This window comes from Ovis canadensis, chromosome 17 (genome assembly GCF_042477335.2).
Source record: "Ovis canadensis isolate MfBH-ARS-UI-01 breed Bighorn chromosome 17, ARS-UI_OviCan_v2, whole genome shotgun sequence".
Taxonomy (NCBI): Eukaryota; Metazoa; Chordata; class Mammalia; order Artiodactyla; family Bovidae; genus Ovis; species Ovis canadensis.
Window position 1 is genome coordinate 79,247,893 of NC_091261.1, and position 25,868 is coordinate 79,273,760.

General features: G+C 56.6%; 1 protein-coding gene and 1 non-coding gene across 11 annotated transcripts in view; one reads left to right on the forward strand and one right to left on the reverse strand.

The window, feature by feature from the left end:
• Positions 1-556: 556 nt before the first annotated feature.
• ASCC2 (activating signal cointegrator 1 complex subunit 2) overlaps positions 557-25,868 on the reverse strand; it is a 36,394-nt gene continuing 11,082 nt past the window's right edge. For all 10 annotated transcript variants that reach the window (XM_069557962.1, XM_069557971.1, XM_069557968.1 and 7 more), the window contains 16 exons: positions 25,089-25,218; positions 20,497-20,564; positions 19,324-19,434; positions 18,346-18,458; positions 13,896-13,970; positions 13,365-13,472; positions 13,047-13,115; positions 12,753-12,827; positions 11,256-11,427; positions 9,778-9,992; positions 8,709-8,828; positions 3,556-3,649; positions 3,299-3,429; positions 2,673-2,772; positions 1,447-1,526; positions 557-1,084 (listed from right to left, as the gene is read on the reverse strand). In XM_069557962.1, the coding sequence (XP_069414063.1) occupies positions 913-1,084; positions 1,447-1,526; positions 2,673-2,772; positions 3,299-3,429; positions 3,556-3,649; positions 8,709-8,828; positions 9,778-9,992; positions 11,256-11,427; positions 12,753-12,827; positions 13,047-13,115; positions 13,365-13,472; positions 13,896-13,970; positions 18,346-18,458; positions 19,324-19,434; positions 20,497-20,564; positions 25,089-25,218 (1,833 nt within the window). In that variant the 3' untranslated portion in view covers positions 557-912. The remainder of the gene's footprint in view (positions 1,085-1,446; positions 1,527-2,672; positions 2,773-3,298; positions 3,430-3,555; positions 3,650-8,708; positions 8,829-9,777; positions 9,993-11,255; positions 11,428-12,752; positions 12,828-13,046; positions 13,116-13,364; positions 13,473-13,895; positions 13,971-18,345; positions 18,459-19,323; positions 19,435-20,496; positions 20,565-25,088; positions 25,219-25,868) is intronic.
• Positions 9,261-9,333, forward strand: TRNAE-CUC (transfer RNA glutamic acid (anticodon CUC)). The gene has a single exon. It is a non-coding gene; the product is annotated as a tRNA-Glu (tRNA).

Genomic DNA, 25,868 nt, shown 5'->3' on the forward strand with positions numbered 1-25,868 from the left:
AATGTATGTGTGACCAAGAGCCACTGAGTTCTGGCTCTGGCGTGGCCACTGGCCGGTTGTCCTTGGGCAGCTGTGAGATGGAGAAAACACTCCTGTTGGGACCAAGGACCCTGTGAAGGCCAGGGCTCAACCTGCGTGCCCAGTCCCTGGTTGCCCACCTCCCGGCTGGCCTGGGCAGCCGCCTTTACGTCTCAGTGCCTGGCCACCCTCCCTGGCACTATGGGAATGGAAATCGTGCCTGCCCAAGCCCTAGGGTGGCTGTCAGGGGGCTGCACAAGGTCACGGTAAGGGCTGGACAGCAGGGCCTCACGCTGGCCCCTCCTTCCACAGGCAGGGAGCAGAGGCTCAGAGAGCGGGGTGATGGTCTCCAGCCATACGGCGAGGTGGAGCAAGATCAGGAGGGCTTAAAGTGGGAGGCAGGCACGAAAGGCTGATGGACAGAGCATCGTCCTGCCCTCTTCCTCTCCTGATGGCGGCCATCGCTGGACTAGGACGGCGGGGCTGGGTTGGGGGCGGGGGCGGGGAGGGGAAGAGGTCACAGGCCGGGCACAGATCATTTCTTGAAAGGGTCAAAAATTTTATTCGAGGGCCTTTTTTGTTTTCTGTTTGTGAATATACAAGCTTCCCGCTGTCCGGGAGAAAGGGAGGTGGTGTTTGGCTGCACAGGGTTTGGGAGGCTGGCCCTGGGGCTCTGTTCCCTGCTTGCTGGCCTCGCGGTTCTTCGGCCGCGGGCTAAGGCACTGTGTGTTCTGCAGGAAGGCGCTCATGGCTGGCTGGTGGATGACGGATGAGGCGGCCTTCTCAGGGGCTGCAAAGCTGAGGCTGTCGAGGGGCAGACTTGAACTTGGGGCCCTTGCAGGGGGCCGACTGGCAAGGAGGCCCGTGCCTCCCGCTGGTCCCCGCGCAGCGGTCTCACGATGGAATCATGCCTTTGCTTCTCTTGCGGTCGGCCATGGTCCTCCGGTTGTGGTTGGCTCGGGTGGCCTTGCTGGCTTCCTTCTTCCTGCGTTCCTGCACGGTCTCTCGGCTCTGCCCGTGGCCCCGGGGGCTGCCGGCCACCGCGGTGGAGCTGTCATGCCGGTACCTGAGGGGGGAACAACCCGCCCCCAGAAGAATCCATCAGCCAGAGGAGGCGGCCCTGACGGGAAGGGGAAGAGCCTGCTGCCTTCCTCCGAGATCCTCAGGAGCGGACACCAAGCTTGGGCCAGGACACCCCCGTGCCAGCTTGAGGTCAGAGGAGAAATGGAGTATGCCACCCACTGGCTGTGTGACCTTTGGCAGATTACTTAACACGTCTGGGCCTCAGTTTCTTCATCTATAAAATAAGGACGATGACGAGACTAGCTACCTCCTAGATCTGTTGCCAGAGCAACACGTAACACACGTAAAGCGCTCGGGGTGGGGTGGGCTTCCTGCGCCCACCGACACGGCGCCGTAAGCACTCACCCCTTCCTGGCCAGGAAGGCCACGCGTCTGGCTTCCGCTTTCTCCCGCAGCACCGCAGGGTCCTGCACAAAGTGGTCGGGCTGTGGAGGAGAAGGGAGAAAAGACCACGAGCTGCCCCCTTTCCCGAAGCCGGGCTGCGTCTGGCCCCATCTTGGGGATGTCCCCCACGCCAGGAGTCAGGGGGCAGCCACGGCGCGGCAGGGCGATGCCCCAGAACCCGGCTGGTTGTTCTGGTCCAAGGTTTCCACCAGAAGCCCCCTCCTCTGACCCCTGTACCCATTTGCGGCACAGGTGGCTAACGGGTGGTCACAGCTGGAGCCAGATGATGACAAGGGGGAGTTGGGGGGAGGCCAGGAGGGGGCCTCTAGAAACCACAGGGAGCCTGGAACCCAGCAGAGCGGCCTGGACACTGGCGCTTCCCCTCGCTGGCGCCAAGGCTGGGGGAGATCGGGACCCAAGGACCACAGGCAGACTGTGGGGGCCTGGGCTGTCAAAAACATGACACGACAAGCGGAATCAGTAACCTGTGGAAACAGCAGGATTCGACCTAAAGACCTGGGCTGACCCCTTGCCTGGAAGGAGGGAAAGCTCTGGAAGGTCCAGGCCTCTGCCGTGCTGAGGAGCCCCTGGGAAGGGGTGCCTGCTGCCCCAGCCTCAGTGTCCATCAGGCCTGCTACTCACTGACGTTGGTGGCCTGGCCCCGGACACAAATGAACCTGTCACCCTGGTGGGAGGACACGGCGGGGGTGTGGGGGGGAGTAAAGGATCCAGGCCTCCCAGGCTGGGCCCTGCTCACCCCTAGCAGTGCTGCTCTCATCTGTTTTCTAGGAGGCATTTTAAGATTTCACTAGAAGAAAAAGTTTAGTGGCTAAAAAATAGAAAATGTTCAAACCCATCATCACAGATGACCTTGGGCCCTAACGCCTCTCTGATGTCGAGAACTGCCAACCTGGGCATGGAGGCTGGCCCCCAGGTTCCTGGGCCTAATGAACCCAGCAGCTCAAAGGCCCGGTCTCTGATCCTTCCCCTGGGCCCTTGAGGGGCCTTGGAGAAGGTTTCTAAGCCGGCAGCTCTTCAAGCAGACATCCTGGGCTCAAAGGGACCCCCCTTCCGGGCAGTGATGCTGAAAATGCCTCAGGGCCAGGCTCTGGGAAGCGGGGCACAGCCCCTGACCAACCCCTCAGAACTGTACCCTCTCCTCCACCTCCCAGTTGCCAACCAGGTACCTTGGGGGCTTCAACTGCAGCCTCCTCCTCCTCTTCCTCCTCGTCCTCCTGCCCTTCGCCGGGCACTCTGGTTCTCAGCACCTGAGGAATGGTGAAGGGCCTGAGGGTTGAGACAGAAAGGGAGATCAAAGACTAGATTAAACCTGGAGAGCGGAGCCTCCAATGGAGGAGGGGGTCCTGCTGAGAGGGCCCTCCAGGACTGGAAACCAAAGTGCCTTTGGAGTCAGCTTTGCTCCCGCCCCAGGACTCTGTGTGGGTACCAAGGTCTGAGGTGGGGGCTTCGGGGAGGCTGAGCTGAGTCCTGGGGGCAGGGGTGGTCTCCAGTCCTCTCTAGGGCGGCAATGCCTTTACTGGGGGAGTTGGGGAACCTCCCCAAGATCCCACTGGGGAAAGTTTTCTGCAGTTAAGAAGAAAAATGGAACACTGCATGAGACCCAGTTGATGGCTCCTCACTCAGGTGGGCTGGACCAACCGGCTAAGGGACTGGCTAGGGCTGGAGGGAGCATTGGACCAGGAGTCGGGAGGCTGGGGTTCAGACCCTGGTTTGGTCACTGACTTGCTCACGAGATCTGTATAAACCAGAGGCTGAGGGAGGGCCGCCCACACCCCCACGTCAACAGCCTCACCTGCGGCTGATGAGCTCATCATCCGAGTCCGCATCGTTGGCGCCCACCTGGTTGCCATCGTACGTGTCGTCGTACTCATCCTCGTAATCGTCCCCGCGGTAGGGCGAGCCCTCCCCGGGCTGCAGCGGCACCTGAGACGGCCGAAGCGTGGGTCCGCGGGGCCGGGGCTGGCCCACCTCCCCCCGCAGCGGGGCTGGCGCCCGGGGACGCCTCCCCTCCGCCCCGGCCCGCCCCCTCCCCTAGCCCGGCCCGCCCACCTCCTCCACCACCACGCTGTACTGCTCATAGCGCTGCCGCTGCGCCTGCACCTCCCGCTTGTCGTTCAGCAGGCTCCGCGCGCTCTCTTCCTTCCTGACGTCGAGAGGGAACAGCGGGGAGACACGAAAGAAAACCATCAGGCTTCGAGGGCAGCGGGAGGGGGCCGCAGCGCGAGGGTCCAGACAGACCACCGCTCACTTCTCCTGCCTCTGGCCGCCGCAAACTGAGATCAAGCACCGGCGGGGAGCGTGGGGCTTACCAGGTCCAGCCACTTCCGAGGGCGCCCCTCCCCAAGGAGCAGCTATTAGAGTGTAACACGTGTCCCCCCCCTTTCAGCCGGGAGACTCCCCTTCCAGTCTTCCACCCCGGAGAAACGTTGGCCCCCGCGCAGAGAGGTCTGATTGGGGATTTTCGTTTCAGCACTATGTGTAAAAGTGAAAAACGAGAGCAACTCATGTCCATCATGGCCCAAGGACAGGGGCCACATGACGCTGGGGGACAGTTCTCAAGAGCGACAATTTGTGCTGATGGAGACAGAATTCTAAGACATCCTCCAGGGGAAAAAAGCAAGCGCAGAGAAACACAGTGTGATCTCATCTGTGCAAAAAGCAGAGGGCAGACCAGATCTGTCCTCTCCTCCAGCGAGGATGTCCTTATCTATGCACATGAATAGAGACAGAGGGCTGGTAGGGCCCCACCCCAACCCTGGTTGCTCTGAGGAGGGGCCTGGGGTCACCGGAATCATTTCAAAGGAAGAAAACCCCGAAGAAACAGTGAGCCCACGGGTGGCTTTCGTAGTCACTCGGGGACCCCAGCCCCTCCCTCTCACCCTTGCTTTTCAGCCCAGGGACCCTGTCTGGCCTGCGGTTCAATCTCCCATGTCAGATGGCACGGCAAGAAAAGTCTGGAAGTTTAACTCCTGTCCTGACACAGGGGAGGCCAGCCGGGGGCAGGGAGGGACGTGTGTGGGAACAGAGTGAGCCGCAGCACAGCGGCGGTGACTCGGGCCTCTGGACTTGAGGCTTTGCAAATCTGCAGAAGAGCCTGGCTTGTCAGACACACAGGCCTGTGGAGTGCAGTTTCTACCCCTGCAGAGGAAAATCAATACGAGGTGCCAGGCAAGAAAATCCAGCTTAGCTGTGAAATCGGGCCTCTGGAATGCATCAGGGGTAGGGGGGAAAACAGACACAAAGCCCGCAGCGTCCATAAAAATCTTCTATTAACAGGCTTTTAGTGTGGGGAGGGCCAGGCGCCTGAGTCCGGTGGGCTGTGTCTGGCCTGGGAGCCTGGGGCAGATCAAAACTGGGGCCCCCCCGCACAGTAGGTTAGGATCTGCTTCCTTCACCTTTTTTTTAGTTTTTTGTTTTTATTTGGTTGCGCTGGGCCTCAGTTGCAACATGTGGTATCTAGTTCTCTGACCAGGGATTGAACCCAGGCCCCCTGCATTGGGAGCACAGAGTCTTAGCCACTGGACCACCAGGAAAGGCCCCCTTCAACAGTTTTTAATAAGGGGTTACTATGAGCTGGGCTGGGGAGAGATTCAGAAGAGTAAAATCTGGATTTGCCCTCATGGAACTCAGTCTAGTGGCAAAGAGCAGAACCGTGCTAGATGCAGGCACACACGTCCTGGAGACACAAGGAAAGCAGAAATGAATGGGGGAGCAGGGGGCTGAGTGGGGGGGGTTGGGGGAGGCGCTGGAGAAGGGCTCTTGGAAGCTCCGTGATGTGGAGATGTTTGGTCTGGACCAGGGAACCATCTCGGGCCACAGGAATCTGTCACCTCATGCCAGGAGAGGGAGCCTGTGACCGTGGCCTCGGCCCTTAGCAGGCGCTCTCTCTGCCAAGCTAAGGGGTGGAGAAGGGACAGGCAGAGAGGAAGTGAAGGGGCCAAGCTCGTTCAGGTGGAGCCCCTGGTAAAAGCGCACCCGTTCAACCAACACAGGCTTCCTGAGGTCCTGCCAGGTGCTGGGCCCCGAGCTGAGCCAGGGGACCCAGGATGAATGAGCGCTGACACAGTCTCCCTGCCCCACCCCACGGCCCCTGGTCCCCAGGGTGGGCAGAGGGAGGTTCTTTCACACGGCATGGCCTCTGGTTATGTGGCTCCCCGGCAGGACCACAGAGAAGGCTAGCAAAGTGCCCCTGCCTCAGCGGGGTCCTCGGAGAGGACACAGGTAAGGACAGGGTACCTCGTCCAGGAAGGCTCTGGCCCTCATATGAAGCCAGAGAAGGAAAGAAAGAAAGAAAGGGGCAAAAGCCGCCGGGAGCAGACACACCCGAGGGCCAGGTCAGCCAAGCCGCGGGAGCACCAGGGCCTGTTTGGAGCAGGGTGCCTCCTCTGCCTCCCTCAAGTCCAGGTACATGCGGGCTCCCCTGAGGCTCAACCACCTTTCTCCTCACCTGCTCCAGCCTGTCCTTCAAGATTGGCCCTCAAATTGGCCCTTAGAGGGGTGACACTCTCCTTTGAATTTCTAAAGGGCCTGCAGAGGCAGTAAAGCCCTCCTTTTCCGGGTGAGGAATCAGGGGATCCAGAGAGGCCAAGTAACCCTCCCAAGGTCACACAGCTTCCACCAGCATAGCCGGGGCCAGAATATAGGTCTCCTGACTCCAGTCTGCTCGGTTGTTTCCTGAGGGGTGTGATCACAGGCCGGCCCCTTCTCCTTGCTGAGACTTGATCTTGCCTCCACGGATGGTGCAAGGATGAAATCAGACGATGCCCAGAAGCAGACCTGGCACCTGCTGAGCTTCACAAAGGGCATCCAGTCTCTCTGACTATAGGACTCGTCAGAACCTTTAACGGGCTAATGTGCTCTGTGACTCTCCAATGAGGCACACAGGGTGCGTAAGCATTTTGGGGCAACAGAACTGATCTGAAAGAGAATGCCTTATCTTCTGGGGCACCACTGTTGAAAGGAGAAAGGGGACCCCACGTTACCCTCACGGCCTCCTTCCCCAGCTATGATACACCTGCAGCACGTGTGCTTGGTGCCGACCTAACAAGCCCCTCACCTCACCCCCACTCCTAGCAGCCCCTCATTTTGCACAGGTCCTTCCTCTTCCCCCTTCTCCGGGAGCCCTGGAGCCCAGCTCCCCAGCTCACCCCTTCACGTGAGGGCCACTGGGAAAGGTCTCCTGGTCTCTAAGAGAGATGCAGAAAGACTTGACCCTGACTTCCTGGTGGCCTGGTCATTGCTGGACATCACGTTGCGGCCACCAGGGGCCACGAGAAAGCAAGATGCAACCTTGAAGACGTGGCTGCACCACAGGTCAACCACGCCTCAACTGCCCTACCCTGCACTGGCCTGTCCCACAAGGGGACAGAGTTCCTCATTTCTTGCGCCATTTAGGGCTCGAGTATCTGTAACGATGCACATACGGTTTAACTCAAGGGTGGCCTGCCTTGTGCGGCTTGCTTTCTCGTGTGTTACAGGCCCTAAGCTCCCCGCCCTGCCCACGTCAGGATGGGCGACCCCACTGAGGCCCTCCATGCTCCTCCATGCCCCTCTCCACTCTGTCGCGTCTTGATCGGTCTAAGTCATTCCCAACGTCTCTCTGCCATGGGAGGGAGAGGCCTGGGTGCCCCGTTCCCCGTGTCTCCCAGTGTGCCGAGCACAGGATCTGGCCACAGTCAATCACTTAATAAATATTTGCTGAGTGGATAAATAAATAATGCGCATATGAACAGAGCCCCTGCATCTCTGTAAACCCCAACCCCTGGGCTGCCCAGCACGAGGCCAGTGAACGTCTGCGGTGCAGTTTCTGCCCGGGTGGCCGGGCGCCCCTTGGAGCAGGGGGACAGCCCCCGCCGCGTGCCCCTCTCCTGCAGCAGGGCCTGGAAGGGCGGGCACTGAGGCGGGACAACATCGCCAGCCCCGTATCTGGTGGTGTCGCAACGTGCGTGACTAAGCAGTTTGCAATAGCTTCCTGTCCAGCCAGCCAGATGGCTTCAGGGTTGCCCTGTGCCAGGGCCCCGAGCCCTCAGACGGCCACTCTACCAGCGCTGGGCGGTCCCGGGAGCAGGGAAGAGCTTGTGCTTCTAGCACTGGGGCTCCTGTCCCGAGAATCGGGCAGGGCCCTCTCCCCTCGCTGCCCCTCGCTGCCCCCATCTGTGTGATGAGGGAGGAGGCGCGCTGGACTTGCCCAGCGGCCCCCAGCTTTGTAGATTCCATGAAATGGCTCCATTAACACTGCGGGCTGGCACCGGGCTAGCAGCGTCTGATCCTGCCACCACGCCGTGTGGCTGCTGACTCTCAGTCCCTCCAAGGGGTCCCCAATCCAAAGCCAGGGGATCCTTCCAGAACGTACACTGTCCTGGTGAAGAGGACCCTTGCCATGCTCCCCATGGCCTCGGGGCCACCGCCCCTGCTGTTCAGTCTGCCTGGAAAGCTTCTCCTACCTGCTCTGCACAACTGACCCTCCCTTGTCCTTACACCGTCCGCCCACGGCATTGTCTCCGAGAAGCCTTTCTGCCTGGACTGAAGGCCCAGGTAGAGGCTTGGGAGTCTGCGCGCCTCCACCTTGGAGAATCTGTTTCATCTATGAGTTCATGGGGCTTGTTTGCCAAGCTGATCAGTCCAAACGCCACGTGGGCAGGGGCCGTGTCTGTTCCACCCCCCACCATGTCCCCAGCACCTCATAAATCCAGGACCTAGAAGCACCAGGCAAATATTTGTTGAATAAATGAATAAATCATGAATGGACTTTTCAATGCCAAAAAAGTACGAAGGACATAGACCAAAATTAAGTGGGAAGGCCTTCAAATGTAATACATTCACTTGGGCAGAGGCCTTCGTTCTCCCGTTGTGTCCCTGGGTGGAGAGGCGCCAGTCAGGGAGCACCTCTGAGGAGCACTGACCAGCTCTCCCACCCAGGGACTCCTCCGAAGATGGGAGAAGGGAAGAAGGGCCGGTTTGGCCCTGCTGGCTTTTTGCTATCAAGGAGGACTCACGAACTCTGCACACAAGGTTGGAGCCTGAAACCAGACTGTTAGAGGCCTGGAGCCTGGCTGCAGGGGGCATACTGATCTGGGGTATGGGGGAGCCCCAAGTGGAAGCTCTGTGACCACTTCCATCAAGATGACAGCCCTGGGTTTCTCTCGTCCTCTCTGCACTTGCAGAGTTGGGGTCTCTGGGACCCCACAGCCCACCGGACTCACCTCCTGCCCTTGTGCACCCGGCTCAGATCCACTGAGTCCCTGCTGAACACGTCAAACTCGTCATTCTGGAAGACGTTGTGACGAGACGTCAGTAGGGGCGTTGGGTCCGGCTTCACCTGTCTGGGGGGGTGGCAAAGAAATCCATTTCAGGGGGATGCTCCCCCTCCCACGTGAGGTCCGTCAGAGCCTCCCCTCCCCAGTAACAGCCACGCGTGGGACACGGGCTAAAAACCTGCCCAAGCCTGCCCCAGCCTGGGGAGGTGGCCACCCCGCACACGTGCCACTCGTACAGGCTGTGTTCCCTGCAAGACAGAGGTCACTTGAGCTGGTTTTTTTTTTTTGCCTCAGTGCCTTCACCTGTAAAATGGGCACATGGAGGCTGAAGAATTGGTTCAAAGGCAGAGCTAGCTTCATTCTGGAAGTTATTCACTTATTCATTCAACAAACAACATTTATTCATGGCAGAAACATCCGTTTACACTCCTTCCTGTTGCCCCCGGGGGCTTCAGGGAAGCAGTGGGCCCAACTCAGAAAGGGTAGGTGTGGGGGAATTCCCTGATAGTCCAAGGGTTAGGACTCCACACTCTCACTGCAGAGGGCCCTGGTTCAATCCCTGGTCAGGGAACCGAGATCCCGCAAGCTGTGTACTGCGGTCAAAAAAGCCTCCCCCCCCCCCAAAAAAAAACAAAGGAAAAGAAGGGTGGGTATGAAGGAAGTGAGAAGCTTGGCTGTGCTCCCTCAGTGGCCAGGCAGACAGCAACATCAGAGCAGAGGGCCGCAAGCCCTCAGTCACCCCCCGCCTCCCCCATCTCCCAGGAGGCAGAGCAGGGAGGCCCAGCGGTGCCCACTCTGTGCTGCAGGGGGCATGCGAGGACCTCTGGGGGCCTGAGGTTTCTGTTTCCCCAAAGAGGACATCAGCTTCTGTGGTTGGGAATTGCCACTGTGGGGAAGTACTGAGGACGGGACACAGGAGAAAGAGGAGTGGGAGGCAGAGGAGATGGGAAGAGCCCCGACGAGGACCCCAGGGCAGTCTGGGTGCCACAAGCTTCCTCCCACCCAATGCTCCCACCTGTCCAGGCCGCGGTCCAGTTGGCTGAGGGTGGGGGCCAGCCGCCCTTCCAGGATGTTGTTGATCACCTGCTCGGGGTCGTAGCTGTAGTGCTCCAGGCAGGCCAGGATGAAGCCCTCGCCAAGGTCTGGCAGCAGGTCCTTTACTTGGGAGATGAGCGAGTCCAGCTCCACACCGCACACGGTGGGGCCCGGGGCTGCGGCCGCCCCCAGGCACTGCGGAAGAGACCGAGGGGATGCCTGGGCTGGGCCAGGGAGCCCCAAACAGCACTGGTCTCGGAGTCAGGCGACCTGGCCTGAGTCCCAGCCCTCCCCCTCCTGGCTAAGGGACCTTAGCCAAGTCTGTTAAGTCTGTCTGAGCCTCCATGTCCTCCTCTGTGAAAGGGGGAGCTACGGCTTACCAGCTGAGCTGCTGCTTCTGGCTGTGTGACCTTGGGCAGGGCACTTAACCTCTCTGAACCTCGGTTTCCTCCTTATAAAGCCCCCAGACTATACCTACTTCATGGGGTTGCTTTCAAATGGTTCAAAGAGATGATACACAAAAAGTGCAGAGCACAGAGCCTGGTGTGGACGAGGCTGTCCACAAGTGGCTGCAGCTTCTGGGAACCAGCCCTTTTTCCTCTGACAGCCTGACAACTGAGGTCGGAGGGGAAAAGCAACCGCTGGAGCTGGCTGATGTGGAGAAGCGCCCCTTTGGCTTGGAATGGGTTAATTTTTTCAGCTTTTCAATTAAGGAAATTCACAAATCAAAAACACAGTAATAAAACTCCTCTGTGTCTGAGGCAAGAAGCCAAATGGGGAAAAGGCAGTGGGGAGGGGACCACCATTCTCCAAGGCCCTGGGACAGTGGGCACAGGGCCTGGGGCCTAAGAGGACAGCGGCGTCTGGCAGCGGGGCACGGGGGCCGATCACTCGCTCCTCGTGGCAGCTCTGAGCGCCCACGTGGAGATGGGGACCCTGCCACTCCCCTCTACAGGGGAGGAACCAGGGCTCATGTGAGGGATGTGCCTAAGGGCTCAGAGCTGGCAGGTGGCAGAATCAGGATACGCCCCTCAGCAGCCTGACCCCAGAGACTGTGTCGTCTTAATCCCCAAGTCACACTGCCTCCCGACACACAGGGGAGAGCCCTGGGTCAGCGGCCAATCAGGACGGTCACAGAGGTGGTGTTGCAGGGTTCTGGCGACGTCCGGAGTGACAGCACCAGCTCAGCGGTTTCCCCGCTGTTTAGAGGTGTGCGCCGATGGAGAGTTCATGTGGAAAAAGCTCCCGTGCTTCACCTTGTCGGGGGAAGTGAGGCCCTGATGGCTAAGCGCCTTGCCTACCTCACAGGCCTTCCAGCTCACCCTCGGCTCAGAACCCTCGAAGGGCAGTGCGGAGCAGGCCAGCAGCTCAGAAGCTGTCAACCCCAAAACAAACCCTTTTCCTCGTGGGAACAGAGAAGGGAGGTCTCCCGCTGCCCGGGCCAGTCCCGTCACACACCTCCTCCTCCTGGGGGAGCGAGGACGGCCCGCTGAGCGCCTCCGTTGTCTCCCCCACCCCGTTGGGGTTCTCGGCCACAGCCAAGTCTCTGGGACCGCTGGCTTTCTTCCGGTCCACCCCTTCCCAGGCACTCTCCACTGCCTGGAGGATGTAGGTGGTCCGTGTCTCATCCCTGGGAGGACGGGTTAAGGAGTCTCTCGGGGACCACAGCCCTCTCTCCACCCTTCACTGCGTGGCTGAGGCCAGGGGCCATCTGGGCTGCACCCCGTGGGCACCGCGGGCTGCCTGGGGAAGCAGGCCAGCCCACGGCCGCACGAGCCTCAAAGCCCAGTACCTGCCACTCAGCAGAGAGCAGCTCTGCGTAAGGGCAAGGCCAGGGTGTGGCAGCCAAGGGTCCTGGGACAAGGACCCCCCAGGAGGAGGGCCCGGCGGGGGCACTGCCACCGGGTGTCCTGTCCAACCCGTTGTGGGCCTTCTGCAAAAGCTGGCCCACAGGGTGTCTGTCCCTGAGGCTGGACTGAGCAACCTACCCCAGCCATCCAAATGGCCCGCAGGCCCATTCCTCCCAGGCCCTCGTCCCTCTCCAGTACCCCGGGTGCTGCCAAGTCAGTCGCTGGGTAGTTGCTCTAGACTCTCTCACTCTATACTTTCTTAAAAAAAAAAAAAAATAATTAATTAGTTAGGCTCGCTCCGCCAGGTCTTAGTGGCAGCACTCGGGATCTCTGATCTTTAGTTACGGTGTGTGGGATCTAGCTCTCTGACCAGGGATTGAACCTGGGCCCCCTGTACTGGGACCACAGAGTCTTAACCACTGGGCCACCAGGCAAGTCCCTCCCTCATGCTGCTTCCAACCCAAGCGCCCACCACCCGAAGTCTGAGACTGACAAGGTGCACCTCCGCTTCACATCCTTCCAGGTCTCCCAGCACCTGCAGGGCTCACCCCAAACTCCTCAGCAAGGGCCACCCCAGGGCTCATCTGCCATGGCCAAACCCGGCCCCCACCAGACCCCGGGCCTCGGCGCCCTGCAGGCTGCACACGTCTGTGGGCTCCACGCTGTGCCCGGAAGAGCACTTAGCTCAGGGCGTGGCCATCTCCTGTTCCTTGCGCTACTCTCAACTTGGGTTTCGCTTCTGTGTGACACCCCCTCCTCCCCTTGACTCCCCTGCCTCTGAGTGACACTCTCGCTGCCTGTTTGCTTATCCGTCTCCCATCCTGCATGAGGTCCCCGAGGGCAGGGCTGAGTCCTTCTTGGTCACACAGCCCCAGATGCTCAGCAAAGACCAGGGAAAGGAGGGCTATGTGTACCCCGAGGACCAGAGCAGTCTTCGCCTCCCAAAACAGGGTGTCAGGGAAAGCTGGCTCCCACGTGTTCTGAGGCTAAACGGTCCCTTCACTCCTCTGGGTCCAATCCGGTCAGGGCCCAGGACCCAGAACCCAGGACCCAGGACCCAGGACTCAGGGCCGGGCCCACCCCGGGCGCTGCGGTGGAAGGATACAGGACGGAGGAGGCCTGCTGCAGAAGGCTGACGTCATCGGCCACGGGGAAGAGCGCATCGTAGTCCCGCAGGAACCTGGAGGGGGGCGGGAGTCAGAGGGTGGGTGGGGTGGGGGCGGGACTTAGAGGGTGGCAGGGACACCAGGCTAGTTTGCCACTCCTCGTGTCTGCTGCCCAACCACAAACACCAAAAGCTTAGATCGTGGTGAGCACAGGGCAGGGGCTCTATTACCAAAGGCCTCTCCTGGGGCTGGTGGGAGGACCGGGCCCCCTCCCGCTGCTACTCCCAGCTCACCTCTTCTCCTGTAGCAAGGAGCTGAAGATCTGAAGGAAGTCTTCGATGTAGCCCTGAATGTTGTCACAGCTGGAACAGGACACAGAGACGAGGATGCGCTCACTCCCTGCAGACAGGCTTGGCTCCTTCCCCACCCGCCCCACCCCTCTGCGGCCTCCCTCTGCCAGTCGGAGGAAAGAGGCATTCTTCCTGGTTTGCCATCTTTGCTGGGCAACCCCGGGTCAGGGGAGGGAGCCCCGTGCAATGACGGCAGCGCCCCAGCCGGGCTTGGGGAGGGGGCTCTCCCGCCTGGGCGGGCAGGGGATCCCGAACGCCCACCTGCTTTCCAGGACTGGGAGGAGGCAGGTCTGATTCAGGAGGGTGTGCAGAATCTCCAGTAGCTTCTTCCTGGAATGGGAGAGCCTCTGCCACAGGTCACCTAGCAGCCTTGGAGGCCAGAGCGAAAGAAAAGTAGATCTGAGAGGCAGAAAGGCACCAGGGGAGCTTCCTCACAGCCTTTGCAGGTGCCCCCCACCCCACCCTCCATCCCCCGGGGGCTGAGAAAGCCTCAGTTCGCTGCTGACAGCAGCTGGCAAAGGGCGACAGGCTCTGAGAGGCTGGCTGGTTCCAGGGCCACCTGTCAGTTCAAATCGTGGCTCAGGAACCAGCAGGAGAGTTTGGAGCAACAGCTGAGGGGGAAAGGCTTCCTTGCTGCCAGGAGGCTGCTAGGTAGGGAGGGAAGCACTAGCTGAAATTGCGGGGCCTCTCGTCCCTGGTCCTTGGCCCTTGACATAGAGAAGGGGGTGCCGATGCCCAGGACGGGTGAGCTGGGGCTCTCCCACAACAGCCCTCAGTTTGTCCCTGCCTCACTTGCTGTCTTCAAGCCTCCTCTTCTTAATTGCAGACTCCAGTTCGGGAATGGCTATTTCGTAAAAGGAAGCTAGCCTGCAATGACACACACAGGGTAAAAGGCTGGATTAGTTCAGAAATCTCACACTTCCTTAGAAAAATCAAAGCATGCTCAAGGGAGCAGGAGGGCCCATTTCTTCCTGCCAGGTTGTCCCCAAGACAAGTTTCTCCCTCAGCCCAGATTGCTCCACTGTGGCTGGTCCTAGGAAGAGCCTGGTGGGCAGTGACCTGGAGCTCGCCCCCTGCTCAGATGGGAATCCAAGATCCAGAGGGGCTCATTCTCACAGAGCAATGAGGCCACCCAGGACACACCAAGCTTTGAGGTATAGGTACAAGGTGACTTTCTTCTTGCTCAGAAACTGCCAGCAGCTCCCTATCTCCTATGATATCAGAGTGGAACTCCTCTCTGGTACATCTGTACCCGGTACAGGCCAGCCAAGCTGGCTTCTCACCTTAGTAACCTCACAGCCACCTGTCCTCAACTCAGACTTAAACTCTCCATCCCCTAAATTAGGAGATTGAGATTAACGTATACATACTAGTACACATGAAAGAGGTAACTAATAATGACCTACTGTACCACACAGGGAGCTCTAACCAATATTCTGTAACAACCTATATGAGAAAAGAACCTGAAAAAGAATGGAACACCCATATTTTGTTGTTGTTGTTTAGTTGCTAAGTTGTCTGACTCTTTGCGACCCCATGGCCCATTGCCTGCCAGGCTCCTCTGTCCATGGGATATTCCAGGCAAGAATACTGGAGTGGGTTGCAATTTTCTTCACCAGGGGATCTTCCCAACCACTTGCGTCTCCTGCATTGGCAGGCAGATTCTTCCCCACTGAGCCACCAGGGAAGCCTATATATGTACATGTATGTATGTATATGTGTATATGTATGTATGTATGTGTGTATATATATGCATGTATGTGTATATATGTGTATATATGTATGTATATGTGTATATATGTATATGTGTGTATACATATGCATGTATATGTGTGTATATATGTATGTATGTGTATATATGTGTGTATGTGTATATATGTATATGTGTGTATATATGTGTATATGTATGCATGTGTGTATATATGTGTGTATATATGCATGTATATGTGTATATATGTGTGTGTATATATGTATGTATATGTGTGTATATATGTATATGTGTGTATATGTATGTGTGTATATATGTATGTATATGTGTGTATATATGTATATATGTATATGTGTATATGTGTATATATGTATGTATATGTATATATATGTATATGTGTATACATGTATGTATATGTGTGTATGTATATGTATATATATCTGATTCACTTTGCTGGACACTTGAAACTAACAGAACACTGTAAATCAACTATACTCCTATTAAAAAAACACACAAAACCCAACTCTCCATCCTAGCCACATGTTTCCTGACCATAAGCTCACCCCCATGACTATTCCTCTCTCGAACCAGACACACAGTGCTCAGAAAATGCTGATCTTACACCTTAAAATGCAGCTACCTCTCTTCCGGGGCATAATTCTATCTCTGAACATCTTAAGTTCCCAAAGCCAGAAAAGCAGCTGATTTCCTAGGACTGAGCTGAATCTGCAGCAGCAAATGTAATGTGCCCTGTAAACATTCGTCTGTCGATCGCTGGCTCCTGGCCACTTTTTCCTGGTGTGGGGCTGTCGGTAGACGTGGGTAGGCAGGCCAAAAGGGGCGGGGCTTTTGAGGCCCACAGCGTGGCACCCAGAAGACAGAGAGGACAGTTTGGCTCAAACAGAGTCAGGCGTTGCCATGACACACTGCTGGTGAAAGGGTAAATTGAAACAGCCCCTATGGAGGGTGATTTGGCGAAATCCGTGAAAATTTCAAATGCATGTACCATCTGTTCCTGCAGTTCTACTTCTAGGAATTTATTCCTCAGATATAGTTGCAAAGGTGCACAGTGACCTAGGTGCAAAGTTAGCCTTCGTGGCAATTTATTTATTTATTTATTTTCTGGTGATAGCAAACAGTTGGAAAAAACCTAAAGTGCCATCTCTGGGGTCTGGGGTCCCTCACAGTGGAGTTCTACTCAGAGATACCAAAGACTGAAGGTGGTCCCTGCACAGATATGCATTAAATTTAAAAGCAGAATGCCTACAGTACACACAGCACTCATAATATACCAGGATGTGTGCGTGCTCGGTCATGTCCAGCTCTTTGCAATCGCAGGAACTGTAGCTTGCCAGGCTCCTCTGTCCATGGGACTTTTCAGGCAAGACGCTGGAGTGGATTGCCATTTCCTCCTCCAGGGGGATCTTCCTGACCCAGGGATTTAGCCCGCATCTCCTGAGTCTCCTGCACTGGCAGGTGGATTCTTTACCACTGAGTCACGTGGGATGCCCAATATGCCAGTATATGAAATATTAAAAAGAGGGTGGAGGTAGATAATGTGTTTATTTGCGTATATGTGCATATTTACATGCATATCTTTGGAAAATTCCACAAAAAACTAACCCAATGGTTGTGTGTAAGGAACAGAAGTGGAGAAGGGGGGGAGGGAGACTTTTCAAAGGTGTGTTTTATACACCCTGTGAATATATTATTTGTTCATAAAATTAAAGGACAGAAAGAGAGGAAGGCGGAGAAGGCTGCTCAGAGAGATTAGCTGGAGGCTGTTTGGTGAGGTAACCCCTTGCCTGGAGCCCTGGGGGGGTACCAAGGACTCTGCTCAGCACGCCTTCCTGGCCTCCAGCACAGTTGGAACAGGCTGAGCCAGCCTCAGGCTATTTGTGGGTCTGAGGCAGCATCTCTTGCCAAAGGCAGGGTCACTCGCAGTCAAAAGTGTTTTCCTTTCTTCCTCCTCACCCTGAAGTGGGTGGAGCTGCAGCCCTGCCTCCGGGGGCTGGGGCGGGGTGCGGGGGAGGGGGGGGTTTGTTGTTCAGTCCCTGAGTCGAGTCTGACTGTTTGTGACCCCATGGACTGTAGCACACCAGGCTCCCCTCTCCTTCACCTGGAGTTTACTCAAACTCATGTCCATTGTGATGCCTTCCAGGTACCTCTTGAGAAACTCAGCTCTTTCGGCAAGGACCCTCCCATCTCCAGAGACCCTTTCCAAGGCCATCTGTGCCCCATTTGGGAAGATGCTTTCGCAAAATGGCAAAGTGCTCATGGTGAATGAAAATAAGTCTAAGAACAGCCTGATCGTTCAGAGTGATTTTCATTTCCTGCCTCTGGGGAGTTCCCAGGTTTCCAGTTTGCCACATTTACCATGAGGTAAATACCTTTTAAATAATTGTGACAACATTTTTAAAAAGTCCTATCCCCACCCTTTTCTTCTGGGGACAGTGTGGATTGGCGCTTTTTTCTAACATTCTCTGGGAGGCTGAGCAATCCTCATGTCTGATTTTCAAGAGCTCAGGGGACCCGGTGGGCTCAGGGCACCAGCTGCCATCTCTGGCACATGTCTGCGCTAGATAAATGTTTTGTGGAGTCGCTGGGCAAATGACCCAGTGGACAGAGGGCGGGGGGATGGAGTTGGATAGCTCCTAGAATGGTTGGGGGAGATGCCTGGCGGAGGTCACTGACAGCAGGACAGCCCCCCACCCCCCACAGTTACCGGGCAACGAGCCAGTTACCAGGCCCCATCCCGGCACCCCTTTCTCACTGCTCAAGGAACGGATGCCCATGGGGCTAAGTGGGCAAAGAAGGTCTTTCTCCCTCCGCTGTATCCCCCTGGTCTTTCTCCATCACAGCAGGATCTTTCTACGACTTCTTTGGATAGAAGCCTCCAGGGCTCCCTCCTGCCTCCACGATAAAGGCCCCACTCCCTGCCAACACACGTCACACAGCAGGTCTGACTTCCCTGGGGCCGCATCTTGTGGTCACCTGCTCCCCAAGCCCACTCCCCAGCTCACACCCCGCGTCATACTGCACTGCATGGCTTTCTTCACCATCTGGGCCACTGCAGGCTTTCTCTGCCAGGCAGGTTGCTGTTCATTCTTAAGGTCTCATCTAAGCATCACTCTGAAACCGTCTCTTATTCCTCCAGATAGAGCCATGCTCCCTCGTCTGCATTCCTGGTGCAGCCCCACCAGCTGGCCCCACGTGGATGCACGTCTGCTCGCGTGCACGCCTCCCCGCGCTGGAGGCCGAAGTCCTCAGCCTGAGCCTCTTCAGCCTCTTGCACTCCTGTGCCCACCTGTGCCGGGGGCTCTGCAGCAGACGGGGTCGGAACGGAAACTGCGCCGCCCTTGGCTGGCGTTTTTCTCCCTCTCCTTCCCTGCTCTTAGCCCCCCCAGTAAAAGTCCTCAAATGCAGCCTCCAGGCAGGCGGGCGCTGGAAGAGGGGGCCCAGCAGGTTCTAAGTGTCCAGTAAATATTGGCTGAATGTGGATGTGAACCCAAACCTCGACTGCAACCGCTGTACCTGTAACAGAAGTCGTGTTTCTGGAAGGTCGGACAAGCCAGAGGGAAGATGTCCAGAAAGGCCCAGAGGGTGGTGCAGGTGTCGCAAAGGTAGAGGACGACATCCTTTAACTCCTGTCAGGCCGGAGGAAAAACACCGCATCAGTCCCCCCAGGGATAGCCCTGCCGAGGGTCTGAGGCAAAGCGGACAGAGCCCAGGGTCCCCCTCGGGTCTGCCTGCTGCAGCTCCAAAGGATGCACGCCCAGGGGGGTCGAGGGTGACCTTTCGCTTCAGGTTAATACGATTCTCTCTTTGAAGCTGAAGAAGAACCCATCCCTGAATCTGAAGACAGCGCCGGAGGTCCCATACAGAAATTACAGCCCAAGGAGGCCAAGACACCCAGCCCCGCCTCGCCGTCGGGTCTGGAGAGCGTGTTGAGAACAGGCAGGGCTCCCTGATTCTCCCAACAGCTCAAACAAGAGGCTGGGCCACAGGTCAGATCTCCACTTTACAGATAAGGGAACTTATCTGCAGTTCACAGGGCAACGTGCCCTGTTCCCACGGCACTCGCTGTGCCCTTTTCTGGAACGCTTGTTTAAGGCCTGCTTTCCCACGACAGCGCAAGCTGCAGGAGGGCAGCCCACCGCACCCTCGCCCCTGCTCTAACTCCCGTGCTAACACAGGCATCTGCTTCTGCAACCACTTGGGCCTCATGGCCCAGCCTGGGGGCCTGGCATGTGCTGGGGCATGCTGGTGCCACGGATGAATGGCCCCATGAGAAACGCACCCAGGAACCGGTCCAGCTGAACTAAGCGAAGGCTAAACCTCCATGCTGCTCCCTCCGCAACTCCATGAATGAAGCGAGAAAGCCTGCTGAAATGTCCTAAAGCGTGTGTCATGGGACAAGCCACCTACGGGGTGGGGCGAGGGGCTGTGAGCAGTGGGCAAGCTCCAGGCCTTCTCTTGGCCAGAAAGAAGCCGGCTGAAGGGCAAGCTCACCGGGAGAGGCATGTCGCTGGGGGTGAGCCGGCCCCTCTCCTCGAGCTTCTGGGGTGTGGCGCTGGCCCCGTCCCCGCGCAGACCACAGTGCTGGAGGATATTGCTGAAGACCTGTGAACACAAGAGGTGACTCTCTCACATCCTATTGAACCGGCAGCAGGGACCCCCGTTCTGCAGTGAGGGACTGGTGACCCCAACACTGCCTTGGAATCTTCAGGATATATGCCAGTGTCCCTGGGACACCAGGTGAGACAGTGACCTTCTCAGTGACCATCTCAGAATGGAACCTGTGTCAAAAGGGAATCATGGGGACGTCCTTCCCGCAGGACTGTGGTGAGGATGATGATGATGACGAAATGTACTTAAACCCTGTGGATGTGACCTGGATTGGCTGGACAAGTGTATAGGGATGGATATTTAAGAGATACAGTCAGCAACATGTATTCCTGGATGCTCAGGGGGGGCGATTTATAGGAACTGTATTGAATAAAAGACAAATCAATAGTGAGGGGGAAAACAGAGCTCATTGTGGATTGCACCACATTTAAGTTGGAGAAGGAAATGGCAACCCACTCCAGTATTCTTGCCTAGGAAATCCCATGGACAGAGTCTGAGCCTGGTGGGCTACAGTCCATGGTGTTGCAAAGAGTTGGACATGACTTAGCGACCGAGCGCCACATTTAAGTACACTAGCAGCAGAATTCTAGGAGGTGCCGTGAACAGTGCTTATCTCCTGGTGGCGGGATTACGGAGGAAGATTAATCTTCTTCTTCTACTTATTTTTTTTTTTGGAATTTTCCAAAGTTTCTACAATGAGCATTATTTCATAAAAATGATTCTATGAGGCTTTAGAGCTCAGACTTGAGAAACGTGCAGGGGTATCCTCAGGGGCAGATGGCGTTGACAGACAACACAGAATGCACCCCAAGCTTCTTCCATATGAGTGCTGGACAGCCCTTAGATTTCAGTCCTGTTCGAGAGGGGAAAGGACAAATTTGAAGGAATGAAGTGAGGGGTAGAACACATGGTCTGGGGGTGTGTCTGGTGTGAAGAGCTGGGGAGAGTTCTCCCTGACTCTTGCAGGAAAGAAGAGCAACATCTCCAGGTAGGAGAAGGGGCCTGCCCCACCCCCATCCCCCCCACCCTCCCCAGGGCAGGGCGAAGAGCTGGTACCTGAAGGATGGTGGGCATAGTTTCGTCCAGGTCATTGTAGTAACTTGGCTGCTGGATAAAGATGTTCCCTGAAAAGAGAAGAGAAAGGTAGGAATTGGGGAAAGACGGTGGAGGTGGACAGGATGGAAGACAAGTCCCACATGGCTGCCAGCATGTTCTGTGACCTTTCGCCCCTCTCCTGAGCTTGCCTGCACCAGAGCAGTCCTGGCCGCGGGCCCTGCTGGCACAGAGCTCTGGCCCAGCCTAGAAACTTCCCCAGGGTGAGGGAGGGGCCTTGCCTCAGTACAATTTAACCTTTTAAGCACCTCTGCCCCAGCAGAATTACGTAAAAGACCCACCCGCCCTGGTCAAACCAGCTCACCCTGCCGTCCCCGGGGAATGATCACACTTGGGCACTGTGCCTTGTATGACAGTGTTGGCTTTGTAAATGGGAGTGAGTCATCCAGGAAAATTAGGAGACGTGATCTCTTTGCCCAAGAAACCTGGGTGCTACAGTCCAGGGGTCCTGCAAGGCCAATTCTGGAGAAATTCTCTAGAAATTCTCTCACCCTCTGCTTTTGAACCTGCTGGCCATACACAGCCCCCATCCAAGGTGAGAGGCTGGCCAAAGACCTGGGGGGAGGTTTATCACACACGTGCAGTTATTCCCAGAAGATGAAGCCCTTCCCCAAGTGTGCGTTGCTGTTGAGTCGCTCAGTCATGCCCAACTCTCTGCAATCCCATGGACTGTAGCCCTCCAGGCTCCTCTGTCCATGGGATTTCCCAGGCAAGAATACTGGAGTGGGTTGCCATTCCCTTCTCCAGGGGATCTTCCTGCCCCAGGGATCGAACTCCTGTCTCCTGCATTGCAGCCGGATTTTACCATTGAGCCCCCAGGGAAGCCCCGAGTGTTTACTGCTGCTGTGAGTGTGGCGGTTAGAGTACACGGTCACTGGGACAGAAACCAAGTGTTCTGGCTGCCCAACGCGGAGGGGGAGAGGATCACAGCTCTTGAGAAGGCAGGACTGTGCAAAATGGCACCGCCTCGAAAAGGGGACTGGCTTCCTCATCCCACTGCGATCCTGGCACTGAAGGCTGGCTGGCTGGCTGTCAGGACGCTCTGAGTCCTAGGTGTCCTCCGTCCTTGGACAGGGCTGTCCTTGGCTGCCTTCAACATAACCCTGCAGCCCTCACCCCATCCCGGAGGGCTTGAAAATGAATGAGATCAGAGGCCAGATGGGGCTGGGTGTATAAGTGAGTCATTAGGTGGCTGGACTTTCTCTAAATGCTTTTCTGGAGGCCACTTGGTCCTAGGATTCCAGAAAGTTACTGGCAGGAGCTTGCTTGGCATCTCCCACTCCAGATGGGTGCTGACCCCTCAGCCTGTGAAGGAAGTTCTCCCTGACCATCTGCGCCCACCTCCTGCTCCTGACGAACGGGGTGTGAGTGACCGAGCTGTCTTCCTCTGCTCTTCCTCACTGGATCCTCCTAGCAACACCCTCAAGGTCAAGTTAGAACTCCTGACCGTGGCACAAAGGGCCTGCAAGATCTGGCTTCTGCTGGCATCTCCCGCCACCCTCTCCCATCCCTCGAACTGCATTCTTCCCTCACACCATCCTCAGCCTCACAGAATGAAACTGCCCTCCCCCTCTGCCTGCCGTGACCTCCCAGCGCCAAGTCCACCAGAAGGCAGGTGTCACCCTCTGCAGGCAGAGTCTCCCGACCCAGTTGTCGGGAGCAGGCCTCCCCCCACAATCCCCAGGCCGCAAGGCGGTGCCCACCACACCCGGAGTGCCAGGCAGGGAGGAAGGCACTCTCTCAGGATCCTCCTCACGCTCAGGCCTGAGTAACAGGGACGCTCTATGAGTGTCAAAATAGATCACATTTCACAGTCTACCCTGCGGCTCTTTGGAGTCTCTTTCTTTTCCTTTATCTGATCCCAGTGACAGGGAAGATCTGACTTTTGATCTCCTAAAGAAATAATTAAAAAGCCAAAGCGATGGCACCCGTCCTCAGACTGAAGCAGTTCAGAAACCCAGGGTGGATGCGAGGTATGGCCAAAGAGACCAGGGCTATCCTCCGCGGGGTCAAGGTCTCACAGCCTAACTAAAAGGCCCAGTTTTCACAATTACACTCACTGATTCACACCACCAGCCTTGAGGTTAAAAAAAAGTGGGAGGTGGGGACAGGGCAAGGCCTGGGCTTTTGCCCGAAGGACAGTCGGCCAGTTCCTGTGCTCCACCCCCACCCCCACCCCGTCTCCTTTGTCAACCCTCTTCCAGCTGATCTGCCTCGCTCAAGAGCTCCTGGGGCAGAGAAAGCAGAGGCTGCCCCATGCTGTGTCTCCTGTCTTCTGCTCAAGGGGCTGGGAAGAGAGCTAATGCGTGTGTTGGAGGGTGTGGAGAAGGGGCCTGCAGACAGACAGACAGACACGCACGCAATAAGAAGGGGCGCCTGATGACTGATCCTGCCATCTTGTCTGTGAACCAGCCTCCGTGAGCCAAAGACAGTGCTTCCCTTCGTAAACCGATTTCAGATTCTTAATCTGGGGATGAGAACATTCTTAAACAGCTCAAAATCTATGAGGGGCTATGTCTTCCTGGAGACAAACTTTCATCTGATTCTCAGAGGAGTCAAGTGACCCGAAAGATTTGGAGCCCCGGCAGCAGGCGGAGCTCTCTCGCTCCAGCCTCACCTGTCTGCGGCCAGACGGCCTCTTCTCCTGTATCCTCGGAGCGGTTGATGGCCTCCAGACCCAACGCTGACCTTGTCTCTACTCACAGCACACCCCCCCACTGCCTCCTGCTTCCCAACCCCAGTTCACTCCCTCTAGCCGACCTCACGAAGCCCTGTCGACTCTCCTCTCGGAAGTCCTTTTCCACCCAGGCTCTCCCCTTCCAGCCCACGCCAAAGCCCGGCCTCCTCCACGGCCTCCTATCACCACCCTCCCCACCTGCGCGCTGCCTGATTGACCGGGTCAGCGGATGGCTCCCCGCCCTGCTCCGTGCTCCCAGAGGCTCCCACAGCCTCGTCACAATACGAGCTCACACTTACTGAGTGTCTGTAACTTGCAAGGCTCTGTGCTGCGCCCCACCTCATATTCACAACCCACAACCATCCTACAGGCTGGACGGATCATCAGTCTTCCCTTTCTTCAGATGAGAAGACTCAGGCTTAGAGTGGCTAACTGCCCGAGTCAGAGGGACACAGCCCAGAATACAGCTGTGGACCAGGCAGTTCGACTCCAGGGCCTTCCCTTTAGCTACCGAGCAATGTACCCCTCCCCAGGTCCCTGGCTCAGAGCCCTCCCCACAGCCCCCCACCATCTGATGCCAGCTTCTTCCCCTGACCCCATGCTCCCTCCCAGAATGCCCTGCTCCAACTAGACTGGCCTGATAATTGTTTCTCTAACTAACCGTGCTGCTTCTGTGTACTCACCCCATCCTCTTGTTCTACAGTATAATTATTAAGGGTCTTTTCCCTTAACTGATGATCAGGCCAATGATTGGACCTGAATGAGAAACCAGAGGTTGCGCCAGTGAAAAAGCTGGATGTGAAATTTCATATGCATTAGGCCCTAAATACAGTTTTAAAAAATACACAGAGAAAAGACTAGAAGGGAATAATCACCAAATGATTGTCTCGGCGGGGGAGGGGGGCAGGAATTTGATAATTACTTTCCTGCTTCTTTATACTCTTCCAAAATTTTCTAAATTAACCTATATTACCTTTATCACTGGGGTTGGAGGGGAAGGGAGGAAGGAAACCATTTCAAGGGGTGACTGAGCTCTGTAACTGGGCATTAGGAAGACCCTCTCCTACAGTCTGAGTGAGGAGGGTTGACAGAGTGTCCAGGGTGACCAGCTGGGCCAGTTGCCACAAGCTCCTCTTCCAAAGCAAACCCCTGGGGCCACTGTCCCCTCTGGAGCTTCCCAACAAAGCTTCTGCGTGAACTTTCCAGCACCCCTGCCTCCCGATAGGCTCCAGCTGCTGATGCCCATTCCCTCCACAACCCCAGGGGGTCCCCTCTGACCCCTGCCCCTGTCCATTCTCAGAAGCAACTCAAAGCTCAACATCTCTGAGGCGGCCATGTCACCCGTGAGGCGGGGAGTGACCGAGGCCCAGAGTGTGAGCCTCAGGCCCACGTGACATCAACTCCAGCTTGGCCACGCATCAGTCACGACCCTGCAGGCAAGTCCTGAACATTCAACCTCAGTTTCCTTAACCGTAAGTGGGGGTGGTGACACCGCTGACGTCACAGGGCGGCTGCGAGGATCACCCGAGATGACACAGGTGGGGCGTCGGTGGAGTCACCCGTGCACACTCAGGCAAACGGCTAGCTGTCACCGCGGAAGCAAACGCCCCCCTCCTTGGGCCGGGACACCCAGACTGATGCTGGGGCTCTGAGGTCCTGGAGGAGCGCTCGTCTGCCCTTGTCTGTCACCCCTCCCCCACAGCCACTGAGCCACTCCTTTCGGAGCTGACACACACATCCGCTAGGCCACTTCCAAGCACCGCCCACTGCTCCTACCCTGATCCCCCTGTGGACGTGTGGGGGTCATCTCTGCACCACCCACGCCCACCCCAGGCTCTGGGCCCCACATCCTACTCACCTATCATCTTCTGCAGCAGTGGAGAGTTGCCTTTCCCAAAAAGCACGCAGAGGTCCAGGATCTTTGGGATGTCAAACAGGAAGTTGTTGTAGAGGATTTCTCCGAAAGCAGAGGGCGAAATGAAGTGATCCTAAGGAACAGCGAAGAGAGGATGAGCGACCTCCCCAAACACGTGCATGGCAGGGTAATAGCAGGCTCGCAGGAAATAACCTTCAGGTCCATCGGGGGGGCCTGGCTAATAGAAGCAGCTCCGTCCACACCAAGGATGCACCCAAGCCAAGGGGACTGACCTGGAGCAACAGTCACTCACCCTAATGTAAAACAAAGCAGACGCTCCCTATGAAACCATCACCTGGGGATTCATTCTAAAGTTATTTACAGGTAAACTACCATGATGTCTGGGACTGCTTTAAAATACTCCAAGACTGGACTTCCCTGGTAGTCCAGAGGTTGAAACTCTGCACTCCCAATGGAGGGGGGCTCAGGTTCCATCCCTGGTCAGGGAACTAAGATCCTGCAAGCCACACGGCACAGCTTCAAAAGGACAAAGATAAAATACTCCAAGAAAAACAGAAAACTCAGTGGGGGAGGGAAAGCAAGATAGGCAAGATGCTAACTGTTGAAGCCAGGTAATGGGCACGTGGGAGTCGTGATACTTCTGTGTATATTTAACAGTTTCCATGCTAACAAGCTAAAAAAAACAGAAAAGATACTATTTTTAAAGTAAATATGTGGGCACCACACACACAGACACAAACACATTGGAAGGAAAAAAGTTCC